Below are 15,510 nucleotides of genomic sequence, written 5' to 3' on the forward strand. Positions count from 1 at the left end.
GAAACACTTTCCTTGCATGAAAACCTACCGTTTAATTTTATAAACTATTAAAAGGTGAAATTAAATCATTAGTTATACAGTATATTGATTTGTGGAAGGAAGAATTGAAATTTTCAGTTTTGGAAAATTGGTAGTTCAGGTGGTAAAAAAAATACTGCTTATGATTTAAAAATGAAATTAATTCATTGTAAAATATTATTTCAGATTTATTTGACTCTTACAAGAATATTTTAAAAATGAAGGAAATTACATTTCTTATTTTTAATGATACGAGCAATTTATCATGACATGATTTGGTCTTGTTCTTTTATTATTTTATTTTGGTTTCAGGTTTAATATAACTTTAGAATGACATAGTTAATAATCTCAATATGATATTGAACTTCGCTCCTTAAGTCAGAAGCCAACTTCTTAAACACTCCCACTTGTAATATAAGCCAGAAAGGAATGAAGAAGATAGAGCTTTCATCTCCTGCTGTGTTTGTTATATTTTATATTAGAAATGGATTCTATGCATTTTGATTGGTTATTAAAAAAAAGCCAGATCCCTAAATGAAATGCACATGGCTGTCTAATTGCATATAACACGAACCTAGCTTCCATATTCTTTTTGAGTTTGCAAGTTAAAACTGTCAGTTATTACTGTCAGAATAACATTTTACCTCATAGGAACTCAAACTAAAAGATGAAGAATGCGAGAGGCTTTCCAAAGTACGTGATCAACTTGGCCAGGAATTGGAAGAACTCACTGCTAGCCTTTTTGAGGTTTGTTAAAAGACTTTACTATAATATACTCTAGGAATGATATGGCTAATTTCATGAAACCTTCAATTCCCCCCAGTAAAATGGCAAATTTGGGAAATTGCTTGTGCTTCTGAATGTTGCATATTCAAAATGAAGAAAATGTCTCCATAGGTTAGATCAGTGTTTCCCAACCTTTTTGGAGCCGCAGCACATTATTCATATTTTCAAAATCCTGGGGAACGCTGAACCGTGGGGGCGGGGGGGGGGGCGGGCAGCTAAAGAAAAGTTTTGACAAAAAAAAATCTTCCTCCATTTCGCTCTATTTCTCCCTCACTCTTTCTCTCTCTTCCTTCCTTCCCTTCTTTCTCTCTCCATCCCTCTTTCTTTCTTCCTCTTTTTTGCTCTCTTTCTTGCTCCCTCCTTCCCTCCCTATATGTCTTTCTCTCTCCCTTGCTCTCTCTGCCTCTCTTGCTATCTCTCTTTCATTCTCTCTCTTTCTTTCTTTCTTTCTCTCTCTTTCTCTCTCTTTCTCTGGCTCTCTTGCTATCTCTCTCTCTCTCTCTCTGTCTCTCTTTCTCTGGCTCTCTTTCTCTCTCTCTTGCTAGCTCTCTTTCTCTCTCTTTCTCTTTCTCTGGCTCTCTTTCTCTCTCTCTCTGTCTCTCTTGCTATGTCTCTCTTTCTTTCTCTCTCTCTCTCTGCCTCTCTTTCTCTGTCTCTCTTTCTCTCCCTTCCTTTCTTGTCTGCGGAGGCCGGCGAAGGTTTTTCTTATTTTAAAAGTTCCGGGTGGCAGGGGGATGCGGAGCCCGCACGCACACACACACGACATTCCAAATCCTGCCTCAGCTGTGAGAAGAACGGCTGCCCCGCTTGTCCTGTAGCCCTTTCGTTGACAGCCTGGGACAAAGGCGGGCGTTAGCAGCCGGATGAGGAGGACGAGAAGCCGCTGCAGCCACCCCCAATCCCCCCCCTTCCCTGGGTACCTTCCAAAGGCCCCTGGAAAAAGGCAGGAGGCAGCAACGAGGCACGAGGACAAGCAGGCAGCTTGGCGGAGGGGAAGCGCTGAGGGGCTCTCCTCCTTCCCCACCCCCGCGCTTCTCTCCCGCCCTGGCTTTTGCTTTGCCCGCAGATTTTCCCGCAGTTCAAAAGGAGGCAAGAGGTGGCCTGGATGAATTTGCGGGGAAATCATGGGGCGAAGCAAAAGCCAGGGCGGACTCGCAAAGGCGGGCTCAGGCTGCATGAGGAGAAAGAGGCGGAGGGAAAGAAGGTGACGGCAGCGGGACCTGCATAATTTGTTGAGGAGCACATTAACATTTTAAGGTTTTGTACTGAGCCCTCAAAGTTCAGTATGATAACACATTAGGCAAGTAGCTCAATTTTCTTTAATTGCTATAAAAGTTCAGTTATAGATAATGATTAAAATAATTAAAGTATTTATGGGTAAAAACATACTATTTATTTCCTATTTTAAAAGTAATTAAGGACCATACCTATTAAGTATTCAATAAATAGTGCAGAAACTTACTACCCCCACTGCGTCCCACCACATGGAGACAGCAGCCCATTACTGGGCGCACCTTAGTTTTTGGGGAGGAAAATAGAGAGAGAGAAAAAATCTGCCTACCAGATATTCATCTAGCTAGCATCCTTAGTCTTGTGTTTCAGCACATTATTCTATCTTCTGGTTAGGGATAAAAAAAAATCTTATTCGGAGAGAGTAACAATGAAAGAGCTTGCAAGCTGGTAAGAGTTGGGCACACTGTTAGCACCTGGTTAGGGCTGGAAAGAAATATTTGGAGCAAGTAGAGAAATGAAAAACAGCCTGCAAAAACTTAGGGCTTGGAAAACATTATTCGCAGACAGTAACAATGAAAGAGCTTGCAGGAGGGTAAGAGCTGGGAAGATCATTAGCACTTAGGGCTGAAAAAATAAGCTAAGGAAAAGAGTTACATTCAGTGTATAAGAAACAACCAAATTTTCAGCCTCTTTTAGGAAGAAAAAAGGTGCGTCTTATACTCTGAAAAATACTGTATTTCTGTCTAATGCGTCTTATAAAAGTAAAATAAAAGAGAATTTTAAAAATGAATATATTGGTTCCTATTTTACATATATAATGTAGATCTGTGTGAAGGAATTATACCACATAAGTTTTTTTTAATAGGAAGCTCATAAGATGGTGAGAGAAGCTAATATAAAACAGGCCACAGCAGAAAAACAGTTGAAAGAAGCACAAGGAAAAGTGAGTTCTAATTTTTGATATAATAGCATTTACAAAATTTCTCTTTCTCTCTCAATGCATGCTTCTTTTTTATGATTTCCCAACTGCACTTCAAATGTACAGAGTTTTAAAATCAGTTTAATTGATTCTATGTCAAAACAATCCAAAGAGAAATGGGTGAGAAATTATTCACACCATTTGAGAATAGGGTTCTTATTTTTTGGATGATTATTTTGCATAAAGAGCTAAATCAGTATTCAAAGTTGGTGAGCCTTTCCAGATATAGCTCACTGCTTAAATAATTGGTGTAACCAATCTATTTATTTGCTCAATTTATATGCTACTATTGGTTCATATTGAACATTGTGAGTGGCTTGCAGTTTTAATTAACATAAAAATGCAAAAGATAAAAATAAGGAAATAAAGCAATTCCTGGCATAAAAAAATCACTAGCATAACCCTTAACTGTTCTCTTCATAGTTCCCCTTTCTTTCTACTTTTAATTAGATATTTTACATTCCCTATATCAAGCAAAATATTTGTGTGTGTGTGTCTCCCCTACTAATTTTTTTCATAATTCTATTACTGTTCTACCTAAATATAACATGTATACCAGAAGTTCAAAAGATATCAATCTTGTTGCTAATTTGCTACCTATGCATTAAAATCTTGATTTTAATAGGGTTGCAGTTGTTTTTATTTCAATTATATTGGCTATGAATTGGAATAATAATAATAATAATAATAATAATAATAATAATAATAAAGATAACGACAATAATAATAAAATAAAAATAAAAATGTTAGAGTTGGAAGGTACCTTGGAGGTCTTCTAGTCCAACCCCCTGCTTGGGCAGGAAACCCTACACTACTTCAGACAAATGATTATCCAACAGCTTCTTAAAAACGTCCAGTGTTGGAGCATTCGCAACTTCTGGAAACAAGCTGTTCCACTACTTAATTGTTCCGTCAGGAAATTTCTCCTTAGTCTGAGTTGCTTCTCTCCTTGTTTAGTTTCTACCTTGTTTCTTGTTCTATTCTCAGGTGTTTTGGAGAATATTTGACTCCTTCTTCTTTGTGGGATATTGGAACACTGCTATCATGTCTCCCCTAGTTCTTCTTTTCATTAAACTAGACATACCCAGTTCCTGCAACCGTTCTTCATGTGTTTTAGCATCTGGTCCCCTAATCATCTTTGTTGCTCTTCTCTGCACTCTTTCTAGAGTCTCAAAATCCTTTTTACATCATGGTGACAAAAACTGAATGCAGTATTCCAAGTGTGGCCTTACCAAGGCCTTACAAAGTGGTATTAACACTTAACTTGATTTTGATTCCCAGAACAGCTTAGAACTGTGTTGGCTTTCTTGGCAGCTGCTGCACACTGCTGGCTCATATTTAAATGGTTGTCCACTAGGACTCCAAGATGCCTGCCATAGTTACTATTGAGTATAAAATGAACTCAATAAATAGTGCATTTTGTTTTTCTTATAATTACGTCCATCTTTTTATGAAAACTCCAAGGGCAATGGGCTTTGTTTTCTCTTGTTATAAACAAACAAACAAACAAACAAACAAACAAACAAACAAACAAACAAACAAACAAACTAACTAACTAACATACATACATACATACATACATACATACATACATGTATCTCATCTTACTGTGCAGGATGCAGAATGGCATGTTTCTAACACATTTTTCTTTTGATATATATTTAGATTGATGTACTTCAGGCTGAAGTAGCAGCTCTGAAAGCATTAGTACTATCTACTTCTCCAACTTCACCAACAAAAGAGCTTCAGTCTAGTGGAAAAACAGCCTTCAGAAAAGGCCACACAAGAAACAAGAGTACAAGTAGTGCAATGGGTGTCAATAATCAGGAGGTTAACGTGATGCAGCCAATTGTAAAGGACTGCAAAGAGGTATTTTAACAATTGGGATTTGGTGAAATATGGAGCTCAGGGTTTGCAAAGATTATTGGGTGTTTTTACAGAAAGTCCTTGGTTATTATATGAGCCCTCTTTTCCTACCACATGTAACTGAAACTCTTCAATAATTATGTTTGCAACTTATAAGTTAGATCTGTTGCTATAGTCATATGAATGGATTTTGACTGGAATATTGACAGGAAGTTTTGGCCACATACAAGGAAAAGCTATATAAAGCTATTCCTGGAGAGGGGCGACATACACTGTGGTTTGAATGATATAATTGCAGCCACACATTTAATGTAATTTAGGGTTAGCCTTTAGTTTCATTGGCTTAACAAGGCTTAAGCAAGCTAGTTGTTGTCAGGTTTTTATAGGATTAGAATTGGGAGTTAATGGTGATAAGAAGTAGATAAAAAACAATCTCTTTTAAAAAAAGTTGCACTAAATTAATGGCAACTGGAGGAATATCAACAATATGCTGTGTTCAGGAGATCTCCCATTTGTTGCATCAGATTCGGCCGCTTCGGACCAGTTGGGGTGAACTGCCAGCATCTGGGCCCACCCACCCACCCTGGCGCTATCCTGTCCTATACAACTGGCATGTTTTTGACTCAGCACACATGTGTGAAAGGCACACGTGCAAGTGAAGCTATCCCATCCTATACAATTGCTGTGGTTTTGATGCAGCACACGTGTGCACATTTTTAATTCTGGGTGAACTGTTGTTAAATTATATGAAGCCCACCTCTGCCACGCACAATTTCATTCCTTTCAACCATCCATTTTTCTTTATATTCCCTTTTTTCAACAGCCAGTTAGAAATTTATTTAGCCTGCTTAGTCTACTTTTCCTAAGGAGACAGAACATATATTGGCCATATAACTTTTAATATGGCAAATTGTTAACCCAGGAATTGTTAACTTTTTTAGTATGGTGTTATGAACAATGGCATATATGTATGGAAATATTAAGAGGACAAAGGTAGAAGTTGACAATTAGCTAACACTTCAGTTTTCTCTGTTCTGGGTATTCTTCAAATACGTGGACTTCAATTCTTAGAATTCCAGTCAATATAGCTATTGCTGAACTGGCTACCCAGTGGGAAGTCTGCTTTACTTGTCTGGTTCTGCAGTTTAGTGCTTGAAGCTGCTATGCAATGGTATGATGGAGTTTAATTATCTTGATTTAAGTGGAAGAATGAAGTACAGTACCTGTAAGTTAATATCATTGAAGTGCAAGTGCAATGTAATGTCTATCATTTGTTAATTATGGTTTGGTACAATATAGTTTATGGTATATAGTATGATTCTTGAATGAAGCACTATCATTTTGCTTATTTTATTTCAATGTTAGGCTGATGTATCTCTATACAATGAATTCAAATCCTGGAAGGATGATCCTACCATGGAAAGGACATGCCCTTTTCTCAATAAAATCTATGAAGAAGATATCTTTCCATGCTTAACCTTCTCGAAAAGTGAGGTAATACTTTGAAAATATATAGTTATATAGTTAGATTAGTAATCTAATATGAAAGAAGGCCTTTAAAACAACTACCACCAACTATTTTGATATTTCAGTCCAAAATTCCCTCTTTTACTTGCAAAGTATTTCCACAGAATTATAGGTAGAATTGATTTTGTTTTTATTGCATATACTGTTTCTCTGGACCATTTCACAATTAAGGTCATAAAGTTTTCTTCTGGATTTGTTATTGAGAGTTTCAAAATAGCATATTGAACCTTTGAGCAGTTGCCAAGTATTTTGATGATAAATGGTTTCAAGGAGACAATCTACATATAATCCATAATTAGTGACTGTTCATTTAGTGACCGTGAAATAATTTAATCAATCCTCACATTTATGACACAAGTCTGTAAAGCAAAGGAAAGCTGAAGTAAAATCATAAGGAGAGCCCCAACTTCACTTTGCTTAAATTGCAAGCTGGAATAATGGAAAATATTGCAGTTAGTTTTAGCAGATTATAATACATTTCTTTCCTTTTGTTTCTCATATCGTACTACAATTTGCTATTGATTTTACTGCTCCTAAAATCTTACTCTGTTGAATACAAATATTGTGTTGGTTCCTAATCTTAGTTTTATATTAATGCCAAAATTAGCTTTATATTAAACCAAGAATCTCTGGGCAGTTCTTCTACATTGCTATTCTTCTTTCCACTAGCATTAAAAGCTGATATGTTCATTAGTTTCTCAAATTGAAAGCCATCTATCTTAATATATATTTAGAATGTTTTATTCTTGATCATAATTCATAAACGGACAACCTGTGATATCTGAGCCCTGTGTGTAGGATGTACATGGGATAATGTAGTGTAAAAACAAATGAGAATTGCAGTTAAACTCGAAAATGGACTTTGTTTTTATCTTCTTCCCTGCCTATAAAAATGTGGAAGAAAATAACGTGAAATTTTCCAATGATACAAACCACCAAAATGTTGCCTTCCCTTGCAATGCAATTCTAAAGCTGGTTCTTATGTTAATGAAGTATATGGTTTTGCTGCTTTGTGTTACATACTGTGTTGTTCTGGTTTATATGAGAAGAGCCATGTGTCTAGGCTTCATGCAATTTCTACCACCGGTAGTATAGCTTTGGAGTGGGTGGTGTTGGTGGGGGCAACTGGATGTATCGCATTTTCATTCCTATGCTGCTAAAGCAGTGTTTCTCAAACTTGACCACTGGAAGTCATATGGACTTCAACTCCCAGAATTCCCAGGGAGTTATGCTGGCAAGGAATTCTGAGAATTGACATCCATACTTCTTTGAAAGGCCAAGATTGGGAAACACTGATTTAAAGTATTGAAGATACATGTTTCCTTTTGTCACAGGTAAATTAATAATGTCTCCAGATAGAGCTCATAGCATGCTTTGTCAAGCCTTGGGAAACACCTTGAGAAAACTATTTGCCTCTTTGTGGTCTATTTTCAGTTGGCCTCTGCTGTCCTGGAAGCTGTAGAAAACAATACATTAAGCATTGAGCCTGTTGGTCTGCAGCCTGTTCGATTTGTAAAAGCTTCTGCGGTTGAATGTGGAGGACCCAAGTATGTTGCAATTTAAGGATCTTTTGGCATCGGGAATACATTGCTGGGTTTTATTCTGGCAGAAATGACTAACAGATTTACCCCCAAAGAGAAACCCCATAAATGCTGCATGGAAAGCTACACGATGCACTATTTCTTTCTCAGCAAGGCATGGATCTCCACCATCTTTTATACAAAGAGGAAGGGTTGTTGCTCCTGCAGGTATAACCAGAGCAAAGGCAGTTGATGTGCCATGAAAGAGATTAAGAAAATAAACTAGGCTATGGATCAAAAGCCCATAAAATAAGTTAAAACTCTAAGTAAGTCTGAGAATCACTATCATCTAATCTCTGAGTCCTAACTTAGTTTATGGGGTTTAGGTTAATAACCAGATCTAGTTTCTTCAGGAGCAGTAGTAACATTTACTGATGGTGTTTCTGAGGCTGAATTAGAGATTATGGTTGTGAGAATAAATATGTAAATATTTATAAATATATATATTTATTTACATATTTATCAGTGACATTTGGGAGTTATAAAGCACATTTATGTACACTGATTATCTTCTTAGTTTGGGTAGTTGCCAGCGACTATTACCAGGCATCTGATGTGTTTCAGTACTTGGAAGGGAAGCTTTGTATATCCCAAGTTCTGCACATACGACAGTTAATTGGCTCAAGAACAAGTAACATAGATTCTTCCTGTCTCCATATTTTACTATGCTTTCTTTATTTTTGCTCTTTTAGCCCCACCCCTACAAATTACACACTATCTTGCCTGTATCCCCATTTCTAATGACATAAGGAAGTCTCTTTCCCTCTCTCCCCCCCCCCCAAAATCAGATATGCCTCTGATCTCATTTCCCTCATGCCCCTCCCATTGTGTCAGAAGTTTAATTCAGGTAGCACTTTTTATCATTCTGTAACCAGCAAGAGGTGAGAATCAAACTACTTCCATAGGTAAAACTGTGGCTGTGTTAATTAATTAATACTAGGCTGTAACCACTGCAGATCACCACCACTAAGTTCATAGAGATACTAAACCATAACAAAATGAAGGGATCTTAAGTATGTAATAGTTGATATGCTTTTAAGGGGATTAAAAAAAATTGGCAAAGACCACTGCAAAGGGCAATTCTGTCTGGAGTAGAAAATTTTACCTACCGTATTTTTCGGTGTATAAGACGCACCTAGATTTTAGAGGAGGAAAACAAGGGAAAAAGTATTCTGAACCAAATGGTGTAGTATTATATTGTTTAATAAAATACCAGTGAAGCAGAATACTTTTTACAACCATGTATATTTTTAAAAACCATGTACACCTTTTACTGTCAACTTCAAACTTGTCAGCTTCAAGACTTGTGGACTTCAACTCCCAGAATTCCTCCTCCAGTCATGCTAGCTCAGAAATGGAAGTTAAAATCCAAAAGTCTAAAATTTGCCAGGTTTAATGACCATTGCACTCCTAACTCCTAACTCAGGAATCTTCAAACATGACAGCTTTAAGACTAGTGGACTTCAACTCCTAGAATTCCTCCACCAGTCATGCTAATTCAGAAATGGAAGTTGAAGTCCACAAGCCTTAAACTTGCCAGATTTGAAGACCCTTGCACCTCTAACTCAGGGGTCAGCTTGGAAAATAATAAAATTCCTAGATTGCCACTAGGAGGTTTTTTCCTCTTTCCCTGCTGATTTTTGGCCCACTTATCCATAATCTAGCAAGGAAAACCAGCTAAAGGCCAATAGAGCATCCACTTAATTCCCCTCCCCAATTGGGCTGTTTTCTCTCAGAAAACAGAAGAGAAGCAAGAAACAAATGCAGCACTTAGGCTAGCATTGCTTCTCTGTCATAAAACTCTCACAGTATCTCTATGTGAGCCTAGTAGAGGAATAATTGGACACAATTAAAACCACAAGCTCAGAATGGCAATTGGGATTTCCAGACACACCAAAAAGCTGTAAAATAAAAATATCAAAAACCATACACCCTAATATCAAATTAAACCCAAAGGGGTAGATAAAAGGCCAGCAAAGAAAAGCTATGGAAAAAAGAAGCAACCCCAGAGCCATGCACAGCCAGGAGATCATTCTACAATCATCTAAAAATGGCAATGTGGTGGTTGGTTGTCTTTTTTGGGGCGGGGGAGATCCGTCTATCAGTTGACACTCTCTGCAGCTAGAGAAAACAGCTGTTAATACGAAAGAAGAAGAAAAAAGGCAATAGTGGGAGAGGTCAGCGATTAGTTTTAGACTTTCACCATTTGGGTGTAATTACAGCAGCAAAAGAGAGGAAAGGAGGGAGGGAAACAGGGTGAGGGTGGGGAGAGAAAAGTTAAGATCTCCCATTCTTCTCTTCTAGAAAGTGGAAAAGGCAGAGAAGGGTAAAGAAAGGAGGATAGGAAGTGGAAAGGGAGGAGGAGATAGAGGGTGGGGAGAGGATGGAGAAGGAAGAGGGAGAGAAAGTTAAAGAAAGTTGAAAGGTGAACAGAAGAGGAAGGGAAAGGAAGGTTGAGTGTCCTTATTTTTTTTTAAAAACATCAAACTGGAAGAATCCTTTTCATTCTCTTGCTCCACCAGATATTTCCTTTATTTTGAAGAGGAATGAGTATCAGGTTTGGGAAAATGACTTCCTTCCCTCCTTGCAGGATGGTTGTATACATATCTGCTACTATCCCACCCCATCTCTTTTTTATTCCCCCTGTATTGCTTCGTTCCAACTCTTGCATCTCATCTGTTTATGGAGAAAGGGGGCTTCAAATTCCTCTTCCCAATCGCCAAACAACACGGAAACTTCCAAGAAAAAAATGTTATAGATGTTTAAAAAGAGCTTGGGATTTTGCAAAATTCCAGGGACCAACTGTTTTAGATTCCATCCCCTCTACCTTTTCTCTCTTTTCCTCTCCCTTACCTAATCTCCTCTCCCAATTTGCTTTTTAACTCTTAATTCATTGCAAGTTTCACTGTCAAAACATACAACAGAAAAGAACGTGTGGATGTGTGTGGTCCTCACGGCAGAAAAAAAACACCCCAAAAGCTGGCACACCTACTTGCAAAAGCAGGCAGGCACAATTTTGTTGTGTAATATAGGGGGGGGGAAGGGAAGCTAGGGTGCACCCCCCCAGGGGTTGCTGACTCGCACCCCGCTCCAGGCAAAGAGCCAGCCCCGAGCGTTCTAGAATGCACCCCTCCCCAAACAGATGGAACGTTTGCAACAGAGGGAGGGGCGAGGCGATGAGGAAGTTAAATTTGCAGCTGCAGCCACCAGACTGTAACAAAACGCCGGCAAGCCCCAAAGCCGGCTGAGGAAGCCTTTTCTCCTCTCTCTCACCCCCTCCACTGAGTCAGTCTTTCCTTCCTCCCTTCTACAGTTCGTAGAAGTACCGGCAAAAGGACCAGGCAACAATTTGAGGTGCAGGAGCAGCAGCGGGGGTGGGCAGGTGCAGCAACCGGCTGAGGCTGCTGGACATGAGCATTCTTTCTGCCAGCCAGCCACATGGTGAGGGAGGGAGCCGCATGCGGTGGGGGGGAACAGAGGCTGAAGCTTGCACGCTGGAGAAGCAGAAGTTGCCAGTAGCACTGGCGGTGGCAGCAGAAGCTTTCCAATGTTTTGGTGGCTGTGGTTAAAGCCAGCCCCCCGCCGCCAACCCAAGTGAAAAGCTGCCACCACGGGACTATGAGAAAGCTGCTGACCTCTGTGAGAAGGCATAGCAGCGGCAACTCTTAGGCAGAATCATCTCTCTAATTCCAGCCATTGTCACCGTTGCCGCCATCATCCAACTCCCCCCCCCCATGTAACGTTCAATATATAAGATGCACTCACTTTTTGACGCACTTTTTTGAGGCAAAAAGGTGCGTCTTATACACCGGAAAATACGGTATGTGGTGTTAACAGCTTTACAAAATATTGTAAACGATGAGCAGATCATTTTGTAATTTTTGTCAAAGTGGTATATAAATGGATGATAGGCTCTTTGGTAAACAACTCTACCATAATTCAATATTCATGTAAATTAAATCACAACCCATATTTTAAAACTCTTCCATTCTGTTGACAGGAAATGTGCTCTCAGTGGACAAAGTAAACTCTGCAAGCATCGAATCAAGCTAGGGGACTCAGGAAACTACTATTATATTTCTCCTTTCTGTAGGTATAGGGTAAGTGTTGAACTCTAAATCATGGTTTGTATATTTGGATCAGGCAGGTAATTGAACATGTGGAATTCTAATTCTTTATCCCCCTTCTTTTATACAGATCACATCAGTATGTAATTTCTTCACATACATTCGATATATTCAGCAGGGGCTTGTGAAGCAGCAGGATGGTAAGTTAGGAATGAAGCCTACTGTAAGAAAGTTGTTTTATTTCTTAGCAGGGCTGCTATTATTTTTGCAGTAGGTTGCGGATTTTCAGAACTATATTTTTGCTATATAAACCAAGAACTTGGAGAAATTGTAATGCTCCTACAACCTCTGGAACTGCGTCTAAAACCTCTTACTATGCTGCTTTTTTATAGTCCCATATGGTATAAGTTAGGAAGAGAAATATATTTTTCATAATTAAGCTGACAGTCATCTGTTTAAATTTCAAAAGAACAATATGTCATTAAGCTTTTAATTTCTAGGCAATCGGTGGGTTTCATATAAATACCGTATTTTCCGGCGTATAAGACGACTTTTTAACCCCTGAAAATCTTTTCCAAAGTGGGGGGTCGTCTTATACGCCAGATACTGGATTCCGGGTGCCGAGCACCACCTGCCCGCCGTTCCAGCGCCTCGGCCTGCTCGCCCGGCCTCTTGCCTGGTGGGGAGAGCAAAGCCGGTGGCGGGAGTAGCAGAGGCGAGGCGGAGAAGAAAGAAGTGGTGGATAGCTGGCGAGGCGCCGGCTAGAGGGCTGGACCCCGCCGTTTTGCTGCTGCTCCCGCCGCCGGCTTTGCTGGGGTTGAGCGCCACGCCTGGCGGCAGGAACTGCGGGGGGTAGCCGGCGTAACGAGCCCTTGCCGCAGCTATCCGCCGCTTCTTTCTTCTCCGCCTCGCCTCCGCTACTCCCGCCGCCGCCTTTGCCTCTTGCCCGGCGGGGAGAGCAAAGGTGGCGGCGGGAGTAGCGGAGGCAAGGCAGAGAAGAAAGAAGCGGCGGATAGCTGCGGCAAGGGCTCGTTAGCCGGAGCGTACGCCGGCTACCCCCTGCAGTTCCTGCCGCCGGGCGTGGCGCTTGACCCCAGCAAAGCCGGCGGCAGGAACTGCGGGGGTAGCCGGCGTACGCTAAGAGAGAAATGCATTGTGAGTGAGTTTTCCCCCCTTTCTTGCCACAGTCCGTAGGTGGAACCATTGCAGCTGTCAAGGCATTGACCCGGTCCTTAAGTGAATCCGTCTCCCCTCCCATTCAAGAGTGCTCGTCAGAAGGTCGCAAAGGGAAATCACATGACTTGGGGATACCATGACCGTCATAAAGGCGAGTCAGTTGCTGGGGGTCTGAAGTCTTCTCCCACGGCCACAGGGAAGGCAATGGTTGTTAAGGGTGAAAAACAACCATAAGTTGCTTTTTTTTCCAGGCTGCCATAACTTAGGGGGTCGTCTTATACACCCAGTCGTCTTATACGCCGGAAAATACGGTATATTCACAGATTTTTGTGACAGATTGTATCAAGGGAGGTTGGAGAAAGAAAAATAGAAAGCAGTGTTTCATTCTTCTAAACCGAGCATACAGAAAAAAAATACACCAGTTTTCCTGTTCTCTTAGTTCTTTACATCCTTTTGTGAATTTTTCATATCTGCACTGCACTTGAAGATTAAACTACATAAACTATTTAAAAGTTAGGTTTAAGGATGCAAATTGATTTTATCTTACACTGGTAAAACATTTTTATTGCGTTGTGTATTGTGAATTAAAATCTATTTTACATGGTCTTAGTATTTTTATATGAAAAATGTTGCAAGGGATTTGATATATTCATCATTAAATAGTTAAACATCAGTTAAATACTGTCATAACCTTTTATATACACAGTATGCATGGTTGTTAATTCTAATTTTGTATCCAGGTTTTACCAAACTTTAAGATCTACAGTATTATAAGATAGTAGAAAATGTTATTTTGAAATTTAGATGTTTTTATCAGAGTCTTTACAGGTGCATCTTAAAAAAACCTAAATGGTTGCAAAATACTAAAATAAATAAATATTTTTATATAAACAGAGTAAGTTTTAAGGCAGAAAAAATATAATTAACAGTGCAATTGGTAAAGGTTGAAGTATCATTAGATTTTTGCCCCAAAATCTTGAATTAGTTTGAAAGATGAACTGAATGATAGGCTATGTATTCAAAAGTGGTTGAACATAATGCAATCCTTAATATAAAATATATTTCCCCCCCCCAATAAGCACCTCTCAGTACCCGTATAAATAGTGCTTTTAGTGTCTGTAAACTATGATTTAACATTGCTAAATATCTTTGATCATTGGGAAATTTTAAAGAAGCATTTTTTTCCACAACATCTCCTTTTCTTTTGCACAGTGGACCAGATGTTTTGGGAAGTAATGCAACTGAGGAAAGAGATGTCGCTGGCAAAACTTGGCTATTACAGGGAGGAGCTGTAACCCCAGCATTTCTGGTGCCTGCATGAACTTCCATGACTGTATATACATTTGAGCCGGTTCTATATCTCTGTCTATTTATTTTAAAATGGGTCCAAGATTATGTGCAAGATTGCACTATATACTCTTATAATTCAACAGAATAATTTTACACGAGATTAAAGCTGGCTAGGCAAGATAATTTTCAGGTATACTTGTGACTACAACTTATGACTGAGAAATTCAGGTGAAACACTGCTCAAGATTTATGTGCTTTTTTTGTGTGTTCTAGAGAGAGTTTTTAATATAAAATTTCAGCTTAATAAAAGGTTAAATCTGAACTCTTTGGGTCTGAAATATTCTTTTTAAAAATATATCGTTTGTAAAATGTGTGAAAGAGATTATTTTTTACCAAATTTACCAGTAATCAAAGGCCTGAAATGATTCTGGATGAAATAGCTTGCAGGCTGGGAAGAGCTGGGAAGATCGTTAGCACCTAGTTAGGGCTGAAAAAATAAGCTTAGAAAAAAAGCTACATTAAGGGTATTAAGAAGCAACCAAATTTTCAGCCTCTTTTAGAGAGAAACAAAAGGTGTGTCTTATACTCTGAAAAATACTGTATTTCTGTCTAATGCGTCTTATAAAAGAGAATTTTAAAAATGAATATATTGAGTCCTATTTTACATATATAATGTAGATCTGTGTGAAGGAATTATACCACATTGATTAATTAGTGTAGGTGGGGATATAGCAAATGTTCATACCGTAGCATGCATTTCCATTAAGAGCTCATTGTTTGCAATAAGATTTGGAGATGAATTAAAAAATAATATGAACTATTGCTGATTTAGCTTCAGAAGTATTGAGTGTCTGTTTCATCTTCTGATTCTACTTAGCAAATGTTAGCATTATTTGAAATATTTTTCTCTTGAGTCTACAATATTTGCTTTGTTGGGAAATCAAACAGAAACATATTATCTAAGGCAGTGTTTCCCAACCTTTTTTGA

At 38.9% G+C, this 15,510-nt stretch overlaps 1 protein-coding gene across 3 annotated transcripts in view; it reads left to right on the forward strand.

Annotated features, from left to right (window-relative positions):
- Positions 1-14,844, forward strand: part of RAB3IP (RAB3A interacting protein) — a 49,975-nt gene extending 35,131 nt beyond the window's left edge. For 2 of the 3 annotated variants that reach the window (XM_070755725.1, XM_070755727.1), the window contains exons 5-12: positions 670-765; positions 2,903-2,980; positions 4,682-4,885; positions 6,248-6,376; positions 7,844-7,956; positions 11,990-12,089; positions 12,187-12,256; positions 14,445-14,844. In XM_070755725.1, coding sequence (XP_070611826.1) covers positions 670-765; positions 2,903-2,980; positions 4,682-4,885; positions 6,248-6,376; positions 7,844-7,956; positions 11,990-12,089; positions 12,187-12,256; positions 14,445-14,527 — 873 coding nt within the window. In that variant the 3' untranslated portion in view covers positions 14,528-14,844. The remainder of the gene's footprint in view (positions 1-669; positions 766-2,902; positions 2,981-4,681; positions 4,886-6,247; positions 6,377-7,843; positions 7,957-11,989; positions 12,090-12,186; positions 12,257-14,444) is intronic. The other variant, XM_070755726.1, reaches the window with a different exon arrangement.
- Positions 14,845-15,510: the final 666 nt, after the last annotated feature.

Source organism: Erythrolamprus reginae, chromosome 6 (assembly GCF_031021105.1).
Source record: "Erythrolamprus reginae isolate rEryReg1 chromosome 6, rEryReg1.hap1, whole genome shotgun sequence".
Taxonomy (NCBI): domain Eukaryota; kingdom Metazoa; phylum Chordata; class Lepidosauria; order Squamata; family Dipsadidae; genus Erythrolamprus; species Erythrolamprus reginae.